This window comes from Catharus ustulatus, chromosome 18, assembly GCF_009819885.2.
Source record: "Catharus ustulatus isolate bCatUst1 chromosome 18, bCatUst1.pri.v2, whole genome shotgun sequence".
Taxonomy (NCBI): Eukaryota; Metazoa; Chordata; class Aves; order Passeriformes; family Turdidae; genus Catharus; species Catharus ustulatus.
Genome location: NC_046238.1, coordinates 2,907,131 through 2,931,307, shown reverse-complemented (window position 1 = coordinate 2,931,307; position 24,177 = coordinate 2,907,131). Strand labels below are relative to the sequence as shown.

The following is a 24,177-nucleotide window of genomic DNA, read 5'->3' as shown; positions in this document are numbered from 1 at the left end:
GAGCAAACAGGAGCTGCTGTGATGTTGTACAATAGTTTTACATGTTGAGCTCTGAACAAAAAGTGCTCAGCAGGCTCTCTCTGTACACGTTGGTTTTAAACTTCTGCTCCTAAGGGGCAAGTGGTAAAAACTTCAGGATTTCTTGCTGAAGAAGCCATGAGCTGTTCAGTGAGGCTGGGGAGTGTTTAAGAGACAGAGATACTGCAGCACCTTCCCAGCAGCCAGTTCCTCCTTCTGTGTTTGAGGAAATTCTCACAAAATTCCCCTCAGTTGAAGAAGAAAACTGGGAAGATGTTTCAGCTCCCACTGTCCCAATAGTACCATTTCAGCTCAGAGTGAAGAAGTGTGGAACTGAGAGCTCATCCTGCAGACACAAACATTCCTAGGCCTCAGATCTCAGGAGTCTGTGAACATCATCATGTGGTGGATTGGGTGATCCAGATATATGTAGGGTGACTTCTGAGATACAATGGTCTACAAAATACATGATATAAGATGGTTTTTCCACTTCTGATGTTTTGAGTATCTGCTGATATAAGCTTCCACTTCTGCTTGTGCTGAGCAGTCAGCCTGCATCTCTGTGCCTGGCAGATGTACAGAGCTGAACAGTTTGGTTACTGTGCTTGGAAGTACTCTGAAATGGCAAGGAATGAGAGGAATGATGAAAAATCCTTACAATGAAACTCTGAAAATTGCTTTCCTCTCTACTTCTGACCATCACGAGCTGCTACTTGTATGTCTGAAAGCTGCAAAGCTCTCCTGTGATCTCTTAACAGAGGAGAAGCTGTTTTTCTTGGAGGACTGTTTCCAGGATTGTAACTCAGGGAGAGAATGCTCTTTGGAGAGGTGTTATCTCTTATCTGAGCAGCAGTCATCTTGCATTGTTTCCTGGTAAATCACATACCTGTGCTGGCCAGAGCTCATCCTCATTAGGATTTGAATAGGTTCTCTAGCAAATCTTTAAACATTTGCTAAAACGCACACAGGGCAGGCTGAGGTGTTTGCATTTCTCTTCTGGCTGAGGAAACTAGCAACACAATTTGTTTATTACAGGCTGCTGGACATCTGAATGTAGTCAGTCACATTTTGGAATTAAGTCACCCTGCTGTACTATTCTTATATGATATTTGGAGCCTTCAGAAGCATTCTTGGTGGTTTTACACAAGACACATTTGTCTGAAAATTGCACAACATCAAGAGAAAAACATTTCTGTGCAGTTCTCACATTGCTGCTATTCTGGATTTATAAACAGAAAACTGAATAACTGGTGACATTCAAGAAAACAGTTGCTTTTGGGTTTTTTGCTATCATACTTTTGTAGCAAACCAGACTTAATTGTGTAAGAGGGAATGTGGCAGCAATGCTGGTGAGGCTGGAGCTGAAGAAGTACGGTCACCTGTGGCAGCAGAAAGGGTTGGAATCAAACCTGGACTTCCCAATACTACCCAACTACAAAATCAGTTCTTGAAACCTGCTGTTTTCAGGCCTGGTTTTTTTTTTCACTTAGTGTTCTCCTTTTTTTAAAATGTATCACACACACGTCCTTAGACTGCAGAGAAAAAAAAATCAAGAATCTGCCAGGTGTACTCTCCAAAGAGCTAAACATATTTACTTGTTTGAAAGGATTGCATTCTTCAAGTATCAGTAATGTTTATTTTTCACTGCTGCTGAAGCTCTCAGAAAGAATGGAATTGCTCAAATCCATCTGGGCTAAGGTTGTTCTTCATCTTTGTGCCTGATTTCTATTTTGATTTATATAAATATGGAAAAAGATTGCCTATCTAATTGTTGGACTTTTCTGACACCAAAGGCAAGCAAGCTGTGTCATTTGCAGACAAGCCTGGCATGTTCTTGTTGCCCACAAATGGTTCCTTTTTCCTCTACTTCTGACTTTCTAGTGCTTGGAAAGAAAAGATGAGCTCTGAATGAACCCTGAAGGTCAGTAGATTCAGGCTGTTTCATTCCGGAGAGGGAGTGAATTCCAAAGCTGTGAGGCCCTCACACCAAATGCAAAGATGTGAGAGTTGGCAGAGAACTAATAAAAGATACTGTCCAGCCTCTGCATCCCACCAGAGGAAGGTGATAAGGGTAAAAGAAAGTGGACAAGGAGAATTTGGCAAATAGTTCTCAAGATATGTGTATGCCAGTAAATGCAGTTTTTAACTTTACCTTTCAATGTTTTCCTAACAGTAAAAATTGTTGTTCTGTATGTTTGCCCATGGGCTGGACTGTTCTAATTTTCAACTAAATAATGTCGAAAGTCCAGAAGAAAATTGTTTGTCTTCAGTCTGGGGCAGTATAAGGGGGGCAGAGCACTGAGCTGGCAGGTCCCACTGGGCTGTTTTTCATTACAATTCCTTAGTCAGCTTTTGTGCAATGTGAAGTGTGAAATATTGTCAGTAAAATGAAATCAATCACCCTTAAAACCTCACTACTGTTTTTGTTTTCTTTTTCCATGCAGTTTCTGTGCTGCAGAGTTTTACTCTCTCCCTGACATGTAGAACTCACTTGCTGGACCAGGCTACTCTCTAATAATATTATGCCCTAAAACATTGCCTGTGTTAGAAGTGATCCTGTAAATGCAACAACATCCCTGAACCAATTATGCTACCATTTAATTTGTCTCTGAATTAGCCCAAATTGAATTGAACAATTTCCCAACCTACCAAATACAGCCAGGATGTCTTCTGCCAGATGAGAAGGTTTGGAACAGTCATTAAAGCAGAGGAGTTTTAATTATTATTATTATTATTTAATATATATTTTATTTCCAAGCCATGATTCCAGCCTGTTTTGCTGTTGTTTCACTGCTCTGTGCCTCAGTTTGGCTGAGTGATGAGTGATAATGCTCACCTTGGGGAACAGGCATGAGGCACCACGAGTTTCAAACCACCACCAGTTGCTTAACAGGCTATAAAGATTTAGGATTATATTGAAATTACTCCCAGCTCCTTCCCTTCTCTCCCACTCTGGTGCTGATAAAAAGTGCTCTAACAGACAACTCTTCTTTTTCCTTGTGAGCAGAGAAGCTGTTGTACACTTACCAATGCAGAGATGTCGTGTGTGTCATTAAAACTTGCACTGTCCACACTTCAGAGAGGCCTTGCTTGATTCCACCTCCTGCACTAGGGACAAAGAGCACTATACATTTATTTCTCCTTTATTATGGTAACAAGAGTGTACCCATACTTATCTTGACAGTATTTAACATTGCTTTCTTTGCTAATTACAGAATGCCTGACCCGGATTTCACCGTCAGAGATGTGAAGCTATTAGTGGGTGAGTTATTTTGAATGCACTGGATTAACTCTATACAGAACAGAATTGCTTTTAAATACTTGTCCAGTTGTGTTTGTAGACATTTGTGATAACTCTCAGAATCTGGGAGAAGGCATGGAGAAGCAATTTGTAAATTAAAAAGGCTGGGAGAACCCTAATTAGTAGTTGTGCTGACCAGACTCGGATCTCATGCTGGATAATTGGCATTTGGAGGGGAGGGAATGCTTTTGCTCTTAACAGGTGTCCTACAAACACTTTTGTGATCCTGGAAAGCAGCAGCTCTATTGATCGAGTTCCTATTTTTCTTATTTTTTTTAAATCTGTTGTAGAGCATCTATTTGTAAAAGGTGTGACTGGAGCTGTATCACCTTTTGCCTGTGCTCTCCCCCCAGTATTTATCAGTGTCAGGCCAGGTCGGTGCTTTGAGGGAAGGTTGTGAAAAGAGGCTGAGCACAAAGCCTTGCAAACTGCCTGGCTTTTGATGAGACACAAACCAGAGAAGTGGTGACTGTCATCAAATGTTTCCTAGCAATCTTTGCAAAATAAATGTGTTTTTTTAATTCTAAGAAAAGCTACATTTTGAGTAGGAGATGATACTGTGTGTTTCTTTGAAATCTGTTGTTACTTCAGATAGGTGTGTTACTTCTTGTTATCTGAAATTGTTACTCAGTAGTGATCCTGCACTCCATGAAGTCGTCGCTGTGGAGCAAGCTGGAGGTTGGATGTGTTGGCTGCAGTCCTTCCTGGAGATTTTTAACTGCATTCCTGCTAGTTACAATCTACTGGGTTTATTTACCTGTCTTGTGGCAGCAGTTAATCTTTAAAATTAGCTCAAATGCTGCATTCTGAAAGACCAGTTTTTTAAAAAATTACTCTTTAAGTTTTATAGTCAATAGGAATATCAAGTCTGGAAAAGATGTAACTAAGAAAAACAAAGGAGAGGAACTTGTGCCTCATTTCTGCTCACTTGGGGTTATCAGTGAGAGAGGGGTTATCTCTGATAACCTTTCTTCACAAACAACTCAGCAATGTTGCTTAATTTATGACCATTTATAAGCTCAGGAAAAAAAACCCAAATATCTGCAGAAAATGTTTGGGAAGTAGTGTGGGAAGTGCTATTCGGTGGTCAATCTGCATTAAATTAGAAAATGAACTCCTAAAATTTATGGATTTCCTAAATACCTGCATGCGCACATTTGCAGGTACAGAAAAAAACCCTTTTTGCTCTGGAGGAGCTTTGTGCATAAACCCTGTAATTTTCTGGACCCTGGTGCAGGTTTCTGTGAACTTGTTCCATGGCTGAGAAACTGCCATTTCTGCCTCTGAGGCTGCTGGAGCTGAGGGTCTGACGTTGAGATGTTTTGGAACAGTGTAGTGTTGCATAACAACAGTGCTTTTCCTGTATAACAGTCAAAGTGTGGGAGTTGCATTTCCTCAAGATTGATGTCCTTTGAAGTAGTAGGGGGTGGAGATTCCTGTGCACATGGGGGAGGATATTTATAAATAAAATTGCATTTATGAAACAATGGAGCAGAAATAACATTTGTAATTAACTTTGACATTAAGTTTAATGTAAGAGCCTGCCTGCTCACAGCTGGATCAGCCATCCCTGTACCTGCTCTTGGCCAGATACCACATCATGCATCCTTTTGTATCATGTTTGAGCAAACTCCCTTTAGAGTCATTGTTTGAGCCCAAAATGTGGTCCAGAGCATTGTCACCTGCCCTGTTTATAATACAGTTGATGACTTTTGGCATCACAGGTGGAAACTTTGATTCAAAAGAGCTAAAATATTTGGGAAAGGGACTGTAAGCTGCATCTGAAAAATCACAGTTCTTGTGGCAAATTGTTTTTCTTGCTGTGGTATTTGTGCTGGGTGGAACAGCCACATTGACCCTGAGAGCACATGGGGGAATTCCTGTCTCCATGCCAGATTTTAAAATTATCTACTCATTATTTCTGGCAAGCATCTTCCTATAGCATGTCATTGCTGATATTTTTTTCTAGTTGTAGGTTACATGTGCTACACTCACTATCTGATGTTCAAATAAAGGACATAAAAGTCTTGTTTTATTAACATCTCCTTTCACTGGAGGATAAAAACAAAAAAATCTGCATTTTTTAGCAGATCCCTCAGATCTTCCTGAACCTCCAGATTTGCATTTCCAACACGTGGTGTTTTCAAAACTTATTCAATCCCTTGCTGAACCTGGGGAGGGAAGGATGTTTGGTGAATGTGAAATGGAATGATCATAACTCTCTGCATCTGATTGTGTGTGGGAGTCAGCAGAGAGAGAACACAGTCTGAAAAATGTCGTGTTCTGTGTAAACTTGTTGGCTTTTTAAGTGTTCATCATCACAGTTTGCTGGTGCTTTTTAAACTTCTCATTTCTTTTCTTTTCTCCTTTAAATCAGGGGAAGCACATTTGTTACAGAACCCTTTAAGGACACAGTGCTGCCTTTTTCCAAAGCACATCAATTCCATGGGAACTTAATGAGCCTTTGGTCCCAAACTCTCTCTCTAAGAAATCTTACTTACTATTTCTAATGTGGCTCTTGTACCATCTTCACAGAGGAGAACCTAAAAGTTACAGGGAAATAACAACAAGCTTTTAAATCTCCCCTTGAAAACTCTGCTCTGTGGCAATAATAAGGAGAATAAAAAGAGGATGGGTTTTTTGATTGTTTTTGTTTACTTGAGCTTGGATATGTCTATTTTTCAGTCTTCTGTCAAACCTCCAAAGAAACATTGCCATTTCTTGATGCATTTTTCTGATTTCCTGGCTTAAAAAATGCAGCAACCAGCTGTAATTTAATTTGGTGATGTTCATGACCCCCTGTTTCTGACATGAGTGCCTGATTGTGCACCCTGTGTGCCTGAAACTCTCTGCCCTACAGCAGCTTTACCATCCCATGGCTACAACCAGACTCCCACCTCCATATGAACCATATCCTGGATGCTCTGTAAAACCTGAGCTGATGGATTAATTTCAGTAGCTGGAAATGTCTCATCTCTGAAATGGCTGTGAGCCAAGAATACAAATGAAGAAGTAGAAAGGAATTCCTGGCCTGCTCAGGAACTTGAGACAACTCTTGAAAGATGTAAAGCTCTGTGGTAATTTAATAACTCTTAAGCTTTGTAATTTCATTGCATAAGGTAGATTTGATTCTAATTCTGAAGGGCATAATGTCACTGTCATCTCTTCATAAGCTGATTTAAAATTTGATTGAGGGTCATTGACCCTCTTAGAGTGCTCTTAAACATCTGCACAAAAACTTTGGTGTTATTTCTGCAGGGGTGCCTGTCATAGATGGGCAGAAAAGCAAAAGTGTGTTTTCCCAGATTGTCAGCTCCACTCTGTGCACATAAGTACCTGTGAGAGTTTTATGCCAAATGCTCTGCAAAACAAGGGGAATCCCTTGCCTGGGCTGAGCAAGGAGGAATGTGACTGTGTTGCTCAGCAAGCTGCTGAAAGCCAGGGATTCCCTGGTTGCTGTGGACCCTCTCCAGCCACTCCTGGATTCAAGAACTGAATGCAGTAATTTGTTTTAGTCTTTGATGTCAGGAAACCAAAGCATTCCATTTTGTCATTTGTTTGAATTTTGTCTTTATATTGTCCTTCATGGACATCACACAGTCTGAAGCTGGCAGCCCTGAATACTTTTGGAGGCTGTGAACCATGGAAGGGGGAGAGAAAGAGGAAGTGCTCATGGATGTGTGCCTCAGACTCTGAGCTCCTTGCTCTTTCTCTGATTACTTCTTTTTATTGGGTTTTTTTAAGAGGTTTTCTTGGGTCACCACTGGTTGAATTTAGAGGAGTATCTGCTTTTCTGTGACTCTGCACTGCCTTTGTCTCCCTGGGTAGGTGTGCAGGCCCTGCACGAGCACAGTGTTTCTCTCTGAACAGTAGAGGCCAGTCTGGATGTATTTGCTTTTATTTCTAATTTTTAGCTGACCTATTTTCAGTTTGCTTGCCACAGGCCCACAACCTAAGACTATTGAATCTCAGCTTTTACACTTGCACCTAAATAAAGTAAATAAAAACCTAAATGAATGAAGGTGGTGCTGGGTCTGTGATGTGCATCAGCTCCTCCCTCTCTGGGCTGCTGCAGCTTTGTGTGCCAGGGTAGGTATTTGTTGTGCACCCCCAAAGCAGAGCTTGCAATCCCAGCAAGTGGCAAAAGGGGACATTTCAAACATGCTGAGGATTGTAGGAAAGAAAAGAGACTTTGGGTTATTGTGATCTCTGGGCTGAAGAGGTTAAAGTTGTGACCACAGCGGTCACTTCTGTAGGATCAGCAGCATTGTCCTGTGGAATTCACCGTGCCCAGCCAGGCATTGTATCAGTGGGAACAGTGCACGTACAGGACTTAGACTATTCATGGGGTGGTCTAACAACTGACATCAACTCACTGATTGATTTTATTTAACTAACTCACTATGGGTTTATTTATAGAATTTAAAGGAAAAAAAAGTGTAGGAGCAGCAGAGGATGTGTCATCAGTCATGCAATTTGCTGTTAAAATCTGATGCTGTAGACTGGGCCCTGATGCTCACAAGCATAGGAAATGTTTGGTTGCTGTGTTCACAAACTGCATTGAAAGGCTTTGGTGTTTTCATCTTGTATAAAGAATCCAAGAAAAGTTGAAAGCAGCAAAGCTTTTAATTGTGATACAATTTGTGCATTGAGGTATGGCAGTAAAGAGCAAATGTAAGCAAGCTCCAGTAACTGCTGTAAAGACCAATCTTCATCTGCCCACGGAGATGATGCACAAGATGGGACCTAATAGATCATTTCAATACTTGATTCCTGTGATTCTGTCAAATCCCCAAAGATCTGGCAGCAGGCTTTGATCTCAAGACAAAGGGTGAAAGGAAAACCAAGGCTCTACATATCCTGTTGCTTTCTTTGGTGGGAGTAGCTGAAGAAATACTTGATTATTGCTGGGATTTGCCTTCTCATTAGAAACACCAAAAGAATAGGAGCAGAGCCAAAAATTTCAGTTGCAAATTGACTGTTTAAAGAAATATGTGTGAAGGTCTGTGCCTCAACTATGAGTTTATAATCATGGTGTCAGTGGAGCAAGATAATAGAATAAATTACATCATTATATCCCTGATGTTTTCAAGGGAAAGTCCTATAAGTAGGGGGGGTTTGGCACTGCAAGTGCAGGTCAGCCTCCCCTCGTGCTGCTGACAAGTTCTGGAGGAGATGCTGTGTGCTGTTACACATCTGCTCATGCTTTATTCACTAAGTGCATCATAGTGCACTGAAGTGAGGATCTGAGCTTTCATTAACATCACTGGATGAAATCAGACCTGCCAAGGAGTATTTCCCTGGCTGTTTAATTTAATTTTTTTTTTCCCACAGGGGAAAGCCCTTAGCAAGGTTTGTGAAGTTTGGTGTTGCAGCATTTAGCTCATTCTAGGAGGAGCTACAATTCTGCAGCACAGTAGTACACAGTAAAACATGTGGCCTTGTTTTCCCAGGTGGGAACCAGGCTGATTTTAGCTGGAATGATCTGCTAAAGTCAGAATTTGGGGAGTCTCAGTTTCTAGTTTTCCTGTAAACTGTAAATGATGTAGTGAATGTAGCAAGACATGACCTCTTTGTGCAGGGACTGTGGTGGGGAGGAACAAATTCCCTGACTAGTTAATGTCAGCAGACTGATGTAAATAATTTAAATTCAGCTGGGACAGAAAGGATTACTGCCCATCAAATGTAGCTAACAGCCATAAGTTATGTGAGGCTCTGCATCTTTCATCCAGCCATTTTTGTTCTCTTAAATACACACACTGCTGTAGTCCCCAGGAATTCCAGCTAAAATGAGAATATACATGCCAGGAATTTCACAAAGAGACAAGAACCCCCTAATCCATGCTTCTGGAAGCAGGTGATACTGGAAAAGGAATAGAAAAAGATATAAACATTGTATATAATAATTATTCTGGCTTTATAAAATGTTTTATATATCTATTAAAAACTGTACACACGTTTATAGATGTCTATTATAGACATACATAAATATAAATTTCATTCAGTACTGAATCAAGAATCATAAGCTGTGTTTCCATGGAAGAGAAAATTGTGGTGCTGGTGGTGACTGCAGGTCAGGTGGGTAAAGGCAGGAGGGAGGGCAGGGACTGTGTAAAACTCCTTTTACATTAGCACACATTTCTTGTGGTGTCACAGCACAATGGTCCCCGAGCTGGCTGTGCAAATGTTCAACTTTTTGTTAGCAGCTACTCAAAAAAGCTGCAAGCAAATCAGAGAAGTGTCCCTGAGTAGCTGCTTCCTAGTGATTTTTTGGTTCATTCCTCCAGCGTGTTTGCTGCTCCTCTCAAATTGATCTGTTCTGAAAATTGTATCATGGTTGAATTCACATCCAACTACAAAGCAAGTCGAGAGGCTCGTAGTGTGGTCTGCAGGCAAGTAGGGGAAATTTTGTCTTAATCAATGTACAGTTCTCCATCCTGTGAAAGAAAATTAGCTGTGTAGATACAAAAGAAGGACAAAGCAGCCACACACTGCAGCTCAGAAAACTTTCCATCATTTCTGCTGAATAGGGACCCAGTGTTGCTTTTTCTATAGAGCAATGCTCCATTTGTTTCAAGGAAGTTGTGAAATTGGAGACTGAGAGGAGTTAGGAGGGAGGCTCATTAGAGAGGCTCTGTTGTAAGGAGCACTTCCCAAAATTAAACTGGCTGCTCAAAGGAAGTGCAAAAGTCTGCCCCCAGACTTGCATCTAAGTCTTGATTAAGATGTATGGTTCTCCCCTGGTGTGGGGATTTGTCCTGTGAATGAGAATGCCACTTTGGGAAGAGCAGAAGAGCTGAGTCAGGAGTCATTAACTGCTGTGCCTCCAGGAGTCTTGTGTGGAGGGACAAGGAGGAAGCAGTGAGGTCTGTGCTCTGCTCCTGGGACCCAAATAATGCATTTTTCAAAACACACTGGACCTGGCTCTTCTGGGGAGAGGAGTCATCACTGATCTCATGGGAGGGGAGGTACTTGGATGAAATATTTCCATCCATTGTAAGATTTCTCCTCATTTCTCACAGGGTTTTTGTGCCTCACTGTGTGATCTGTGCCCTGCTCTCTGGGTTCTGCTTTTTTTCTTTTCATCTAAGTGGGACTGTTGGGATATTAAGAAAACTGAGTTAATGAAACATCCATAGTTTGGAAGGCTAATGTCTGTGTAGTTTTATACCAACTTGTGAACGTGTTCCTCGGGCTGTAAGAATTCTGACTGAGGATACCTCAGCCTCTGGAGCCTGCAGGTCACACCCTGACTTCATCAAGGGACTCAGACCCACAGGAGCCCTGGAGCAGGGGATCCAAGAGCACCTTGAGGCAGGAGATAAGGATGGCTCCCTGCAGGAGGAGGCTGCACTTGGATGTTCCTCACAAGTGACTGTAAAATAATTACATGTCACTGCTATTCCCATTGATCTGAGGCTCCAAACCCCAAACCTGTGTTTTCAGGGAGCTGGGTTATGTACCTGCCTGCAAACTTTCCAAGGGAAAAATGGAGAATCAGAAAGCAGCTTTCATCAGGGCCCCACTGATTTGTCTCAGATGTTATTCACAAACATGTGTTTGAGATCCAGTCCATAAAAATAAATTGTTTCCTCTGTCATGTTGTTTTGTGACCAAAGCTTGTTTTAAAAAGGTGAAGTATTTAAAAAATGCTTTGTTTTTAAAGTCAAGTCCCAGATTGCTCATGGCCATGCTATTGGGCCTGTCAACATGTTTCATACTCTAAACTGGGAAATGTGCTAAGGCAGGCTTAAAATCAGCAAATAAATATTGCCAGTGAAAATGATAATTTCTCAGTGCCTGTAAGCTCAGATGGAGTCAAACCAATGGTCTGTCAACAAAGGGGTTTATAAGTAGTGTTGGTATGAGCTGGACAGAATCCTAGCTGCTGCATTTATTTTTAAATTTGAGTACTGCAAAGAGGAAACATCTGGCCAATAAAAGTAAAATAAAATAGAATATAATGTGCTATTTCATTGAAATGATTGATTCCAAGTCTGTTTAGCAGGTTTCTCTTTCCAAAGTACAGCACTGGAGGTTTACTGGCTCATCCTTTTGTCTTTATAATTTTTTCTTTCTTTTCCCTTGAGCGACCTCTCCTGTTTTCTCTGTATCCCTCTTTCCTTGGGGATGCTGCTGTACTGTACAGAACTTGTTTTACTCCCTAATTCCATAGAAGTTTGTGAGGAAGTACAGATAAATCCTTCCAGATAAAGCCTCAAGGAAGTGCTCTTAGGATACTGCTGCCAACCATGGACCTTTAGTGAGAGATCAACACACTTTGCTGTGAACTGGACCAGTAGGACTGGACAGGTGGGGTTTTTTATTTTCTATGGAATCTATCCCTTTTTTGTGGGACACCAGCAGTCCCATATGTCAATCAGACAGCCTAATGTGGTTTTTGACCTCCTCCATGTTAGCTCAGGGCTAGGAAGAATGACAAAATTGTGGAGCTGCACTGTGTTTTCTCCTGGGCAGAATTAAAATTAGTAACTAGACAGTGAAGTTTCTGAATGGATTTTTTTCAAGTGAAGGTTCCATTAGTGATTTTCCTGCAGTCTGAGGGCTCTAATTTGTTGAAAATTGAAGTGGTTTGTAGCAGCTCTGAAGGAACCCTTTGGGACTTAGGCATCCACCAGTGTTAAGGTGGAGAAGTGCATGAATAAAGTGGAAATCTCTGTCTATTAAAGTGTTGTATTGCAGACTTTCAGAGCATTTTTGCTTCATTTAACACTTACTGGTTTTGTGCCTCTTAACCAGTTTATTGTTTAAGAAGAAAAGCTGCAGTGTGTAATAGCAGGAGGGAGCTGGGGCTGTGGCTGGTGTCACTGTGGGATTTCCCACAGTGCCAGTGCTGCCTGCACATCCTGCCCTGATGTTTGTGGAACTGTGCTGGGAAGCAGGCAGGGAGCTGACCCCATTTAAAAAAAAATTATTTAAGCCTCATCAGTTCCTTGAGTATTGGTGAACAGTTTGTATCATGAAACCAGGACCTGGGGCAGATAGAGGTTAAAACTTCCCCAGTGTTCCTGATAGACTGGAAATAGAAACATCTCCTCTAGTACCAGCACCAGGCTCTGGTGCCAGACCATCCCTTTGTCACCTAAACTAGCCCCTGGTTTTGCTGCTGCTGCCTGTTATGGGGAAGTGTCTCTGTTCCTTGTGCTCCCTATTGCATCCAACAATTTGGTTTTTTTGCCATACCAATTAAGCAACTCTAAATTGGCATCCTGCTCATTCTCTTCCTTCTCTCCTCACTTCTGGCACTGCTCTCTCCTCCCCTCCTGTGTGCTGGCACAGGCTTTCCTCTTTCTTCTAGTGGGGTGCCTCAGGAAGTTGAACCAGCAAAAAACTCACACTGTCTTTCACCCTCACAGAAAGGTGGAGGAATATATATACATTTATTGTTTTTATCATTTTTGAGGCTTCTTTTGCTCTCAGCACTAACCAGTGCTGGGCTAAGCTGTGATGGATTTACCCTTCCACCTCTGACATAACTTTCCACTGGGACTCTGTGCATCAGAAGTGCCTGGTGAGTGAGCTTTGAGCCATGATTAGGGTTTCTGTGTAATAAAAGAAATAAAAAGAAGGCCTTTGATGCTCTCTCATTATGCCTTTTGTTTTTGTTTTTTTTCTCCTAGAAGTTAAAATGAAATATTATAACACTGACTTGCCTATGTTTAGCACGTCCGCTGACTTGCCATTTTGGAAGTAGAACCAGTTCTATTTTTAGAGCTGAACTTCCTGTTTGAGCTGTCTTTAAGTTTGTCCTTTGCCTAACACAGGCAAACTCTTAAAAAAAGATCCTAGTTAAACTGGGACAATTTTGCTTAAAACAGTCATGTTCATGTCCAGATATAAACAGCAATAAATCTGCTTTGGATGAACATTACAACAAAAATACAAGCTCTCAAGAGAATGTAGTTCCATGACATCAGGACATGGAAGTGAGATTGAAGTGATGTGTTGTTGTGGTCACAGGCATCTCAAAGCCTCTGTCTACAGGTGGATTTAAAGATGAATTGTCCATGTGGGAAAAGCAAGCAGAACAGCTGTTTTAGAAAAACTCCCCAGAGTCACACTGCAATAAGCATCCTCTGCTTTATCTCATCCAGACTAGAAATGAGCTGTTTATTTTGGAGTGACCCCACTCAAAATCCTAAATATTAAATGGTAGTTGTGGTGCTTTAGTGTCACAATATACCTTAGTTCAAAATACCTTCAAGTGTAGTGCCTTTACCTAAAAAAAATATATATTAATACCAGCGTGTTTTGTAGGTTTGATGTAATTATGTATTTCTTCAGATGTTCTCATAAGTGTGGGTACAAGATGTGTGGGGGTGTTGAACCCTTTGACACCTTCAAATACCCTTCCAGATAAAGGGGAGCTGCAGGATTGCTGGCATAGTGCACATGTTGATTGGTAATGTGAGTGCAGTTGAACATCTCCCATTTCCTAATTGCAAAGTATGAGGGAAATCAAGTTTTCCTCGTTATGGGTTGATGATGAGGTTTCAGAGGTGTTAGAAAGGTTATAATTTTTACAACATTTTTCTATGTTGTTACTGTTAGATATATTTTATGTTGAGACATTTTAGGAAATTATTAATGGTCTTAAAAATTTTTGATAGATAAATAAACCATAAGATTTTCCCCAAAGTTATATCCCATCACACTTTTCCTGGACCTTGTATTATTTTTTTTATGCAATTGTTATTTGTGGTTTTCAGCCACCTAGAGTATGCTTATGCTACAGGTTAATGCGTTGGGATGCTGTACAAAAATTAGACGTAAAATGCTTCTTTGTATAAGGAATTTTTTCTATGTGCTTTTCACTGACTGAAGCTTCTAAGAATCACTAGAAACCATGTTTTGGGTGGGTGTAAGGATACTGATTAATTCCATATAATGCCACTAAAACATGATTTGCCTGAGCCCTTTCCCCAGCCCGCTCCTGTGGCTGCAGAGGGTTCCTGTGGCTGCAGAGGGTTCCTGTGGCCGCAGAGGGTTCCTGTGGCCGTGCTCTGCACACCTTTTGCTGGGTGCAAACAGCTCCTCCCGCTGCTGATCGCACCTGGGCACTTTGATATCAAATGATAAAGCTGCAGAGGGGCCCAGGCTCGTGTCAGGCACAGTTCCACAGGGATGCTGTGACCCCGCTGGAGGGCTCGGCTGGCGCTGGGGACACGGAGCTGGCCGGGAGAGGAGGGACAGCAGCCCTGCCCAGGGGATGCCTTTGGGGTTCCGGGGCCCTGCGGGGCTGGGAGAGGAGGTGTCGCGGAGAGCTCCGTGCGAGGTCCCCGCTCCTTTCCCTTTGTTCTTCTGTGCCCTCTGGTGGCACCGGGAGCGATGGGATCCGGACGCGTCTCTTAATTTGTTCGTACCCTCGCTCTGAGATGCAGGGGATGTCGGGAACAGCTCCACTTGAGCAAGGACTTTCTGCTCGGATTCACATCCCTCCCAGTTAGCAGGGGATATCATAATAGTCTCCCGTGGGCATCAGAAGAATACGTGCTTCCAGCTCCGGGAGCTCCGGGGGGATTAACTGGGATGCAAGTCAAAGCCTCAGTCTTTAGGTACAATTAACCCGCTAGCGAGGCTGGCAGATTTCCTGAGGCTCTGCCAAAAATCCTGCTTTACAAACCGAGGATTTTTTTCCTCATAAGAAGCATAAAGATTAGGCGGGGGCAGTGGGCCGGTCCCTCGGCATTGGAGGTTGGTTTCTGGTTGTCAACACTATATTGTACCTTCAGCACAGATCTCAATTCAGCCACAGAGGGTTAAAATAATTCCCCAAGGTAGCTTTATCCTCTTAATGGACAGGCTTGATAATCATTCTTACAGAAAGGACATTTCCTCTTTCCTCTGCTGTGGGGGAGTTGCACCTTTTCCTGCTGGTGCTGTGCTGGAGAAGAGACCACAGCCTAGAAAACTCTGGTGTCATTTGCAGCTCTGATTCACACCTCCTGTGCATTTCTCATACTCTGCTGTGTGGTTTATGTTTGCCTTGCTTGCACTGCTCCAAATATCCATGCTAAATCCATGTCATGCAAAAGGATGGGCCATGCTGAAGGCTGGAGTCTGGCAGCTTGGATAACCTGAAGCTCAGGGCAGGGGAAGGCAGAGCTTCATTTGTTAGAAATAAAAAATGACAGCTGTTGGACAACAGAGGAGATGACCATAGTTTCAGCATTTTCCATTCTCTGTTCCCTCTCTGGAAAATTCTTACAATATTCTATACCTGGAGGGAAGTGTGGGTGCAAACTCTGCAGGGGAGATCAACAAGAGCGTTGCTGAATTACTCTGGGGCTGGAGCCCATCATTCCCAAAGGATCTGGGGTGGGCTTGGTGATTTGGGAAACCATTTGCTGGTGCAGGGAGGGTGCCTGTGTAGCCTGCATTCCTGAAGGGCAGTTCTCTCTCTGACAAGGGGACAAGGTTTGTTTCCCTGTTGCTCTTGTTTTACCAAGAAGCCCAGAACAGAAAGGACCAAGTCTGTACCAAGCCAACTTGTCCAGGGACCCCATACAAAGTAGTTTTTCCTCCAGATGTTCACTTCTATGTGGAAAAAAAAAATAAAAATTACATCTTATAGAAATGTTGTACAATTCAATCTATTAGACTCTCTACAGTGTCTTGGTCATTAGGCCTCTAAATAAAGGGAACTGATATTATATATGCTACTGTCCCCTTAATTTTAATGGAGATTTTACTAATACATGGGCTGGAGTAACTTTAAACATTTTTAAGGTTTTAAGTAAGGCATAGTTCTTCTGTAGCTCATCCTGATGGATTTTTTTTCCAACTTACATCCCTGCAATTGATTCTTCTGTCTCTTTCTTGCTGTTGTCTGTTCCCCTTGTCAGAGATGGCACTAGCTTGTTTCTTAGTTACTGTCTTTGTGATCCTTTGGGGATTCACCTGTGCTCCATGAGCAGGCAGCAGGAGAGGAAGATGTTTCTTTAGGCTGTAAAATCCCCCAGCACCAGCACTCCACCTCTGAGTCACATCTGCTGCCAGAGATGAAGCAGTGCCTCTTAATCCCACACTGCCCAGTGCAGAGCTCTGTTGGAAAAACACCCAGGGGAGTCAAAGGTGAAGTGGGGCACAGTGCACTGCAGCTTCCCCTGCAGTAAGAGACTTTGCCAGGGCTCCAGGTGTCTGTTCATCCATGTCCAGTGGGTGAAGAGCTGAAGTGAGGGACTGGTGGGAACGAGAGTGAGAGGCTGCCAGGATCACTGGGATCCTGCTGGGCTGCCCTAGGCTTGGTTGAGTGGGCTCCATTCTTTGAGAACATGGTAAGAGTGTGGTTAGGGGATGTCCAGGAATTGGTTAACAGAAATGGATCATGGTAAAATGTGTGTGGAGCTGCTCAGAAATCCAGCCTGACCTGAGATCTCACAGCCTGCCATCACTTTTGGAGCCTCTGTGTGCTTCTTTCCCTTGTTCTTTACTCTCCTAGATGATATTTTTTCACCTTGTACTAGGAACAGAAGATAGAAAAAAGAGCTGAATCTTTTCAGAACAGAAGAGATAAAGCTGGCAGTGAGCCAGAGCCACTGTGCAGTGGGCAGTGAACACCAGGATGTGAACCTGTAATTATACATCTCAGATTCTGTGAGCAGTACTCCAAGGATCATTATGTATGGGCTTGTTTGACAGTAGTGTGGCTTAAGAGAAAAACATCCCCTCAAATTACTCTTTAATTTGGAAGTCAAGAGATTATCAATTCAAATCTTAAGCTCTTCTGCCTGTAATTGATAATCGTGTTAATTTAACAAACCTGCTATTGAACTGCTCCTCATACTCTTAATTCATCAGGTAACTACTGAATTTTCTTTTGGAAAGGATAATTGAGAGGCTCTACAAGGTTGCTTCCAGCAAAGCTGAGATCAAATCTAGACTAAAATATGGCAGATCCCAGGTTCAGCCACACAGCCCTTCAAATACAATTTTGCAGTATCTGTTTCCTTAACCCTTCTGGGCTGTAGCCACTGCTTTGATCCAGGTTCTGGAAGCAGAGATCAGGATGGATTTCATTAGGGGCCTGTTTAACAGCACTCCACCCCAAGCTGCTAACCTGCGGAATTGAAAAAAGACCATTCACCCAGATAGTAAATCTTACAGTTAAAAAACCACAACAAAACCTCCAATCCATAACTAGGTTTTATGTATGTTGTTTCAAACATGCAGACACCAAATTCAAGGACTCTTGTGTTTTTCACACATAACTAAACTTTCCCCATCCTGCCTCAAGGTGGCAACACTCCAGACAGTCCCAAGCCCAGCCCAAGGATGGACTCCTGTTCCCTGGCCTTGGAATGAGGAGTTTGACTGACAGGCTGGTGGGACTATTCCAGAATTACACTATATAAATTTTTCTTTTTGATTTCAAGGCTTTATGGTCTTGAGTTCCTTTGCAGAATCATTATCACATCTGTCACTGTCATTGCTATCAGGGGCTAAGGATGTTGTAATGGAGAGCAGCAATCCAAGCTATCACTCTTGCTGAAATACTGCTCCCAAGCACATGATAGGCCAGGTGCTGTAATTATTAATAATTCCCTCTGATGGTGCATATCAGCCCAACATTTTGTATTAATGCAATTTATTTTGAGTTATTTCTTCATTGGTGAAAATTGTTTTGGAGAGATTTTCTGGAAGCGTTGGGAGTTTGTTTGCTGGAATCCTCTCCTGGAAATGAGGCATGTCTCTCATGGGCTCCTGTTCACTCACACACAAATGAACTGCTAATTAGGATGATGAAATTGCTGGGAGAGGTGAAACCTTCCAGTTGGCCGAAGAGAAGATTGTGGATTAATCTGTGTAAAGCTAAAGGCTCGACTAAAACTGCTGCTCAACATTCTGGTGCTAATGAGACTTGTATGTCTGCCACTGAGGAGCTGAAAGTATGGCCTGTAGTTTTTGTGGAGAGATCCAAAGTGGGAGCTCACTCCTCTATGGCATTTAGTGCTTTCATCCCCACTGCTGCTGGCTGGAATTGGGAATGTTCAGCAGTTTACAGTACCCAGTGATGCAAGGCAGTTTTTGCTCTTCGTGGATAGTTTTTGTACATGAGTAAAAGCATCTTGAGAGACATATGGATGTTTAGAAAATTGCAGTATGATTTGGAGAGCAATTTGTCTTGCCTGCCCCCTGCTACCATATTGTATCACTTCTTCATAGTTTTTAATGTACTCCTGCTCACATCAATTCACATAAAGGAGGAAACTGCTCTCTCCATCTCTGTGAAGCACCAGGTGACCTGTTCAGCAGCATATTGGGCAAAAAGCCCAGTTCCAAGTTAGTTCCTTACTCACTGTTTGAGTTTCTTAGGAGCCATGGAAGGCTGGTACTGCTCTCATCCTCTTTTCCTGCCGTTTCCCTGCAGTCACTGAGAACTGATATATGTATAAAATAACATACATATGTGTATATATACATAAATGAAGGCAAGGCAGATGTTTTGAGCTGCTGCTGTGTTTGCAGGAAGCCGCCGGATCGTGGATGTGATGGATGTGAACACCCAGAGAGGAGTTGAGATGAGCATGTCTCAGTTTGTCAGGTACTACGAGACCCCCGAGGCGCAGCGGGAGAAGCTCTACAACGTCATCAGCCTGGAGTTCAGTCACACCAAACTGGAGAACATTGTCAAGCGTCCCAACGTGGTAAGGGAGCCCGTGGGGATGGGCTTTGTTTCAGCTTCTTCCCAGAAATAAATCAGCGAGTTTCAACAAGGTAATGGGGAGTGCCCGGAACTCCTGCTCGTTTAGTGTCAGGATCTCATTTCCAGCCAAGTAGAAAGCTGGTCTCCTTGACAGTGGAACTTAATTTACAGGAATTAGGTACCTGATGAGCTGTTAATCATGCAATTTGCACTGATACACAGTTCCTCTCAAGGTATTTAGGGGAAACTTCATCCAAAATTAAATATCTATCTAGTATTTTTCCTCCTCTAAGGAACTTAAACAACCAGGATGCTTGGATCCATTATATATGAACACTCCTTTTACCTGAAAAAACCCAGGGGGCTCCAAAGCAAAAAAGTTGGAAACACAATTGTTAAATGTAGAAATATTTACATAATTAAATCAGCATAATCGCTGCTCTATCAGAATTGGCAGTGGTGGAAGGGGGTAGATTTGTACATACATTTTAAAGTTAGAAGGCTTTTGTGATTTTATTTCTGCTGGAGTCACTGGCATGAAACTGTGACCTTATTAGTAAAGATGATTTCATTTATCTCTGAAATGTAGCCATGTGTGCTGTGCTAGCATGTAGCTGGGTGTAAAACTACAGCTCTATGATGTTTTGTTTTCAGACACTTTTCACCTGACTTCTAAGTCGTTTCCTAGTTGCAGCAGCAGTTTTTTCTGCTGGGGACATCTCTTACCCAAGAAGACAATACAAACACCACACCCCTGCCTGAACAGGTCACAAATAGATGGCAGTTCTAATTGCTGATTTGTTGAAGGAATTCTTAACTAGACTCCTTTGTTCTTTTACACACAAATCGCAAATTGAATACTAAACACATATTTAGAAGTTCATTCAGATTTTTGCTGTCATTCAGACACTTAGCGGGCAATTTGAAGGTGCTCTGGGGAGTTTCTTGTGTTCAATTGATCCCGGTTTTTCCCAAACACATTGTGTTCAGCGAGCTTTTAAAACATCTGTGCAAATTTCCTGGGTGCTTAGAAATGAAACAGGCAGTTAGGTACCTGTTATCACGTGTAAATGGTTATTTCATAGCTGTTTAAAATGGCCTGAGTGCACAGTTGTTTGTAAAACCAGGAATATTCAGATCGCACTGAGAGATTTGCATTCCCTTGGGAGTAGAAGAGAGGGTGTTGTGCAAGTCCAGTAAAGTCAGCTCCCATATATTTGTGTAAGATGTTGCCTTGAATCCTGCAGAGTTTTGAGCCCGTGTGAGGCAGAAATCCCTGATTTAGGTTCCCTGCTGTGCAAACTCTGGGTTGCAACACCAGAATGTGGGAATTATTTCAGATCAGGGCAGTAAGCAAGTTTTGTTTTCACATACAGCTGTGATGTCGATGGAATCAGTCCTATTTCCTCCTTGAAATGGAAGATATTAGCATCGTATAATCCCTTTTATGTTTGCATTTTAATCTTCATAAATGCAATATCTGGGCTGTTGGCTACAAAAATGTCACAGACAGTACAAGAGAAGGTGGTCAAGGTGCAGAATTTGCACCCAGGTAAATTGAGTGTAAAACTCTCCTTCCCCTGTGTTTTAAGGGGCTGAGTTGTGGTGATGAAATGCTGCACCTTAACAAGTTGGGTGCACTGGACTTTTGCTGAACAGCGAGGTTCTCTCTGTGAGCATCTGCTGCTGTCACTGGAGGAGTTTTAGCCAACAAGAATATGTCCTACCATGTGTTCAGGAGCTAACAGTTCATTCTGGTGGCGTTTCAGGTGGACTTGGTCGACTGGGTGGATAATATGTGGCCACAGCACTTGAAGGAGAGACAGACGGATGCTACCAATGCTATTTCAGAGATGAAATACCCCAAAGTGAAAAAGTAAGTCTTTAAAAAGCTCTGCTCTTGATTGCCTTCAATAATTTTAACTTTGTTTGAATACAGTCTTTAATCAAGTCTTTTTGGAAAGTGCATTTTTATTTTTCAGTTTTGAGCAACTCTGTTTTGAAAGTGGCAGATTGACCTTAAGTAGTAAATTCTCTGAAAGTGCTGCCCAAAGAAATCACATCACACAGATACTTTACAGTATAGTCAGAGTCCTGCTTTAGGCTGGGCTCAGATCCTGCCCAGGTTCTAAACTGCTAATGACAGACGTTATTAGCTGAGAAATGTTTTGTGAAAAGAGCCATTTTTGATGGTGTGTGTGACTTAGTAGAAATTCTGCCACTGCCCTTCCTGCCAGTTTGCTTTTCTATTCACTTTTTCAAGAGCAAGGTCAAAGACTGGATTAAGTGTCCAGGCTCAGGACCCGCTCAGGGCAGGTTTGAGACTGATCACAAGAGTTTGTCCCTGGTTCTGCCTATCTCAGCTCTAGGTTTTGGGCAAGCATAGGCTCACCTTGCTTTTTCTTCTGCTTTAATGTCTTCCTTGAAATTTTTATGTGGTGATTGGAAAAAGGAACGATTTGGGGGCCTCAAAATGTGCACTGCAAGTTTCATGGGAATGAGTACAGCTGAGATAGGGGTTCCTTTAATGATGTAATGACCTGTATGGCTGATGAACACCAGGTAATCCTGGAAGCCCTTCACTGCTGTTTCTGTTTTATTGGCTAGACTGAGTGCTGGCAGCATCCCAGGCTCTGCTGTTGAACTGACCTCTGGTGTTCTGCAAATCACTCAGAACTCCTTCCAAACTGTAAAATAGATTGGTACTAACAGATACAAAGGAGTGTGCACTCAGGAAGTGATATGTAGCTTTTACTCTTGTTTTGTAAAAATAAACATTTTGAAAGGTAAAGGTCTCCATAAAAGAGGAGGCTCTGTGATAAACATTAGGGATTATGCTCAGCACCACTGATTTCAGTGGAAGTTAAAGATACTCCTACATTTTGAAAGGCTCAAACTGCTCATTAGTGTAACTGGATGTGGACTGGAGTGCCCCATGCATTTGGAAATGTCCTAAGTGACTTGCCTGAGGTCACACAATAAACCAGCAGCAAAGCAGCACTTGCTTCCCAAGTGGTTGGTAAGCTAAATAACATTATTTATAATTTGCCAGAGCTAAGAAATTGAATCATAATTCAGGGCCTAAGGATTCATGGATGGTACAAGGTGAGAAGTAAAGGAAACGATTCCTTTCTTAGAGCAGGCACACTCCAGATGCTGAAAAAGATGTAGCAAGTAAACACAGCAAGGCAGAGATGGTTTGAAGGATAAGGTAGCAACATGACTAACAGAATTTAACAGAAAAAGCAGAATATGGGCTTGCAGTTCATCATGAAATGCCAGATGGTAGGTTTCAAACGGATTTCAGAGAAATACCAATTCAACAGATTTTGACATGGAGTTTTTCCCATTTGTGGAGGGTGGCCTGGTAGAAAGGCAGGAGATGCCTGATGAAGAAGCAGACACAGAGCCGTGGAGGTTGCTGTCACTGGCAAAGGGAAGGTGGAGGTTGACAGCTTGATAAACTCGTAGATGTGATAGGTACAGGGAAGCTAAACACTGAAAGGCTGTGAACGCCTGAAATGTGACAATGGAGTTTGATGTTGGGAAAAGGAGTTACCAGGCGTGAGTGTTAAAGGCGAGGGTGATGCAGCTGGAGTGATGAGGATGTTGCTACTGAGTGTCATCTCACAGAAAGACTAGAGAAGGATGATTTACAGCACTGCTGGCACAAACCCCTCATCAGTCTGAAGAAGCCACAAAGATAAAACCAGTAACAAACAGTGACAGTCTGTGAGCACCAGAGAAGCTGTACCAGATCAGGATGAAGATCTTGTGGCTCTCAGTAACCTGTCTGCTATTGGGTGCTGGCATTGATGCCCTGGCAGGACTGTAACAATGGTATGAGTGTAAAATGATGCCACTCCTAAAAATTGTCTTCTGAACTTCGACTGTCTGCAGTCCAGGCAGGGGCTGTCTTGAGGCAGAAGTGGTTTCTGTGTGCTCAGTGACTCTCTTAAGAGATTGCTCTTCAATGAACTCGTCTGGTTTAAAGATGAACTCAAGAGATTGGCTTCCTCCATCTCTGGGAATTCAACTTGAGCCTTTCCTGTAGAGATACTGGTCCCAGCTATTGCTGTGAGTATCCTGAGGATTTGAGCCCTTATTAAGGAGATCATGTTAAGTTGTGGAGGCACTTGCTTCACACTGCCCATTTTTTAATGTGAATCATCCATATTCATATGCTTTATTAATGACTGTTGCTGCTCAGAAATGGGATCGATTCATTCCATTCCTGTTCTGAGCATTCCCATAATTCTGAGAGTTTGCAGTATGCCATCCCCACCATTAACGTGTTCCCTACAAACAAAAAGCACTCCAGCGAGAGCGCTGCAGTTTTGCAGACACAGATGGCATTACCAGACACAAATGTCTGTCTTGGCTCCTGCACGTCGAGTTCCGTGCTGGGAGTGAAGTTAGAGAACGCTCCATCTGCTGCTTCGGTTACCAGGAGCACCGCGCGCGCTGGAGACCACCCTGCCCGCTCTTGGACTTGCACCATTAACTTCTTCCAAAATTCTGGGGAATGAAGTTATTTTTCACTCTGTAGGTAAATGGCTGCTTACCTCACAGGAGCCTTAGAGGACTGAATTAAGTGAGGCAGTAGTTTATGCCCCTTTTTCACATCCCAGGGTGCAAGTTCCTGAAAAAAGCCTCACAGACATGGGATCCTGGATGAGAGTGGGAAGATGCTGTTTAAAAAAAGCAGTGCTGTTGTAACATCAGTTTTTAGGGGCAGAAGCTCGTTGCATCACCATAACCATTTTCAGGTAGCTCAAAACAAGCTCAGATTTTTTTTCTGTTTAAATTCACCCAGAACTGAAGCAATCTGGATACAGCTGACTCAACAACAAAAAAAAAAGTATGAATTTGATTTTTCATTTATCATAAGAGATAGCCCTGCTGAAATTATTATCCTCTTTATTAGGTTTTGCGTTTGTAGCCATGCAAGATTATTAGTAATACAGTGGCAGTAAATAACTACTGTAGCACATGAAACAGTAACAGGAATTTCTAAGAACTTGGTAATGTTTGTGCTGTGGAACAAATGAAAAGGAAGATTTTAGTCACTGCAACATCCTTCTTACCTTCAAAATTCTTCCTATTGTTTGAAATATCTAAGCACTGCTGTAATAGTCTCTGTAATGATGCTGGCCTTCACTTAAGGATGGGGTGTGTTGTGTGAAACATC

At 42.4% G+C, this 24,177-nt stretch overlaps 1 protein-coding gene across 4 annotated transcripts in view; it reads left to right on the top strand.

The window, feature by feature from the left end:
- Positions 1 to 24,177, top strand: part of KDM2B (lysine demethylase 2B) — a 105,711-nt gene that overhangs the window by 5,484 nt on the left and 76,050 nt on the right. For 3 of the 4 annotated variants that reach the window (XM_033076000.2, XM_033075999.2, XM_033076001.2), the window contains exons 4-6: positions 3,234 to 3,280; positions 18,809 to 18,987; positions 20,756 to 20,862. In XM_033076000.2, coding sequence (XP_032931891.1) covers positions 3,234 to 3,280; positions 18,809 to 18,987; positions 20,756 to 20,862 — 333 coding nt within the window. Of the gene's footprint in view, positions 1 to 3,233; positions 3,281 to 18,808; positions 18,988 to 20,755; positions 20,863 to 24,177 lie in introns of those variants that run through there. The other variant, XM_033076002.2, reaches the window with a different exon arrangement.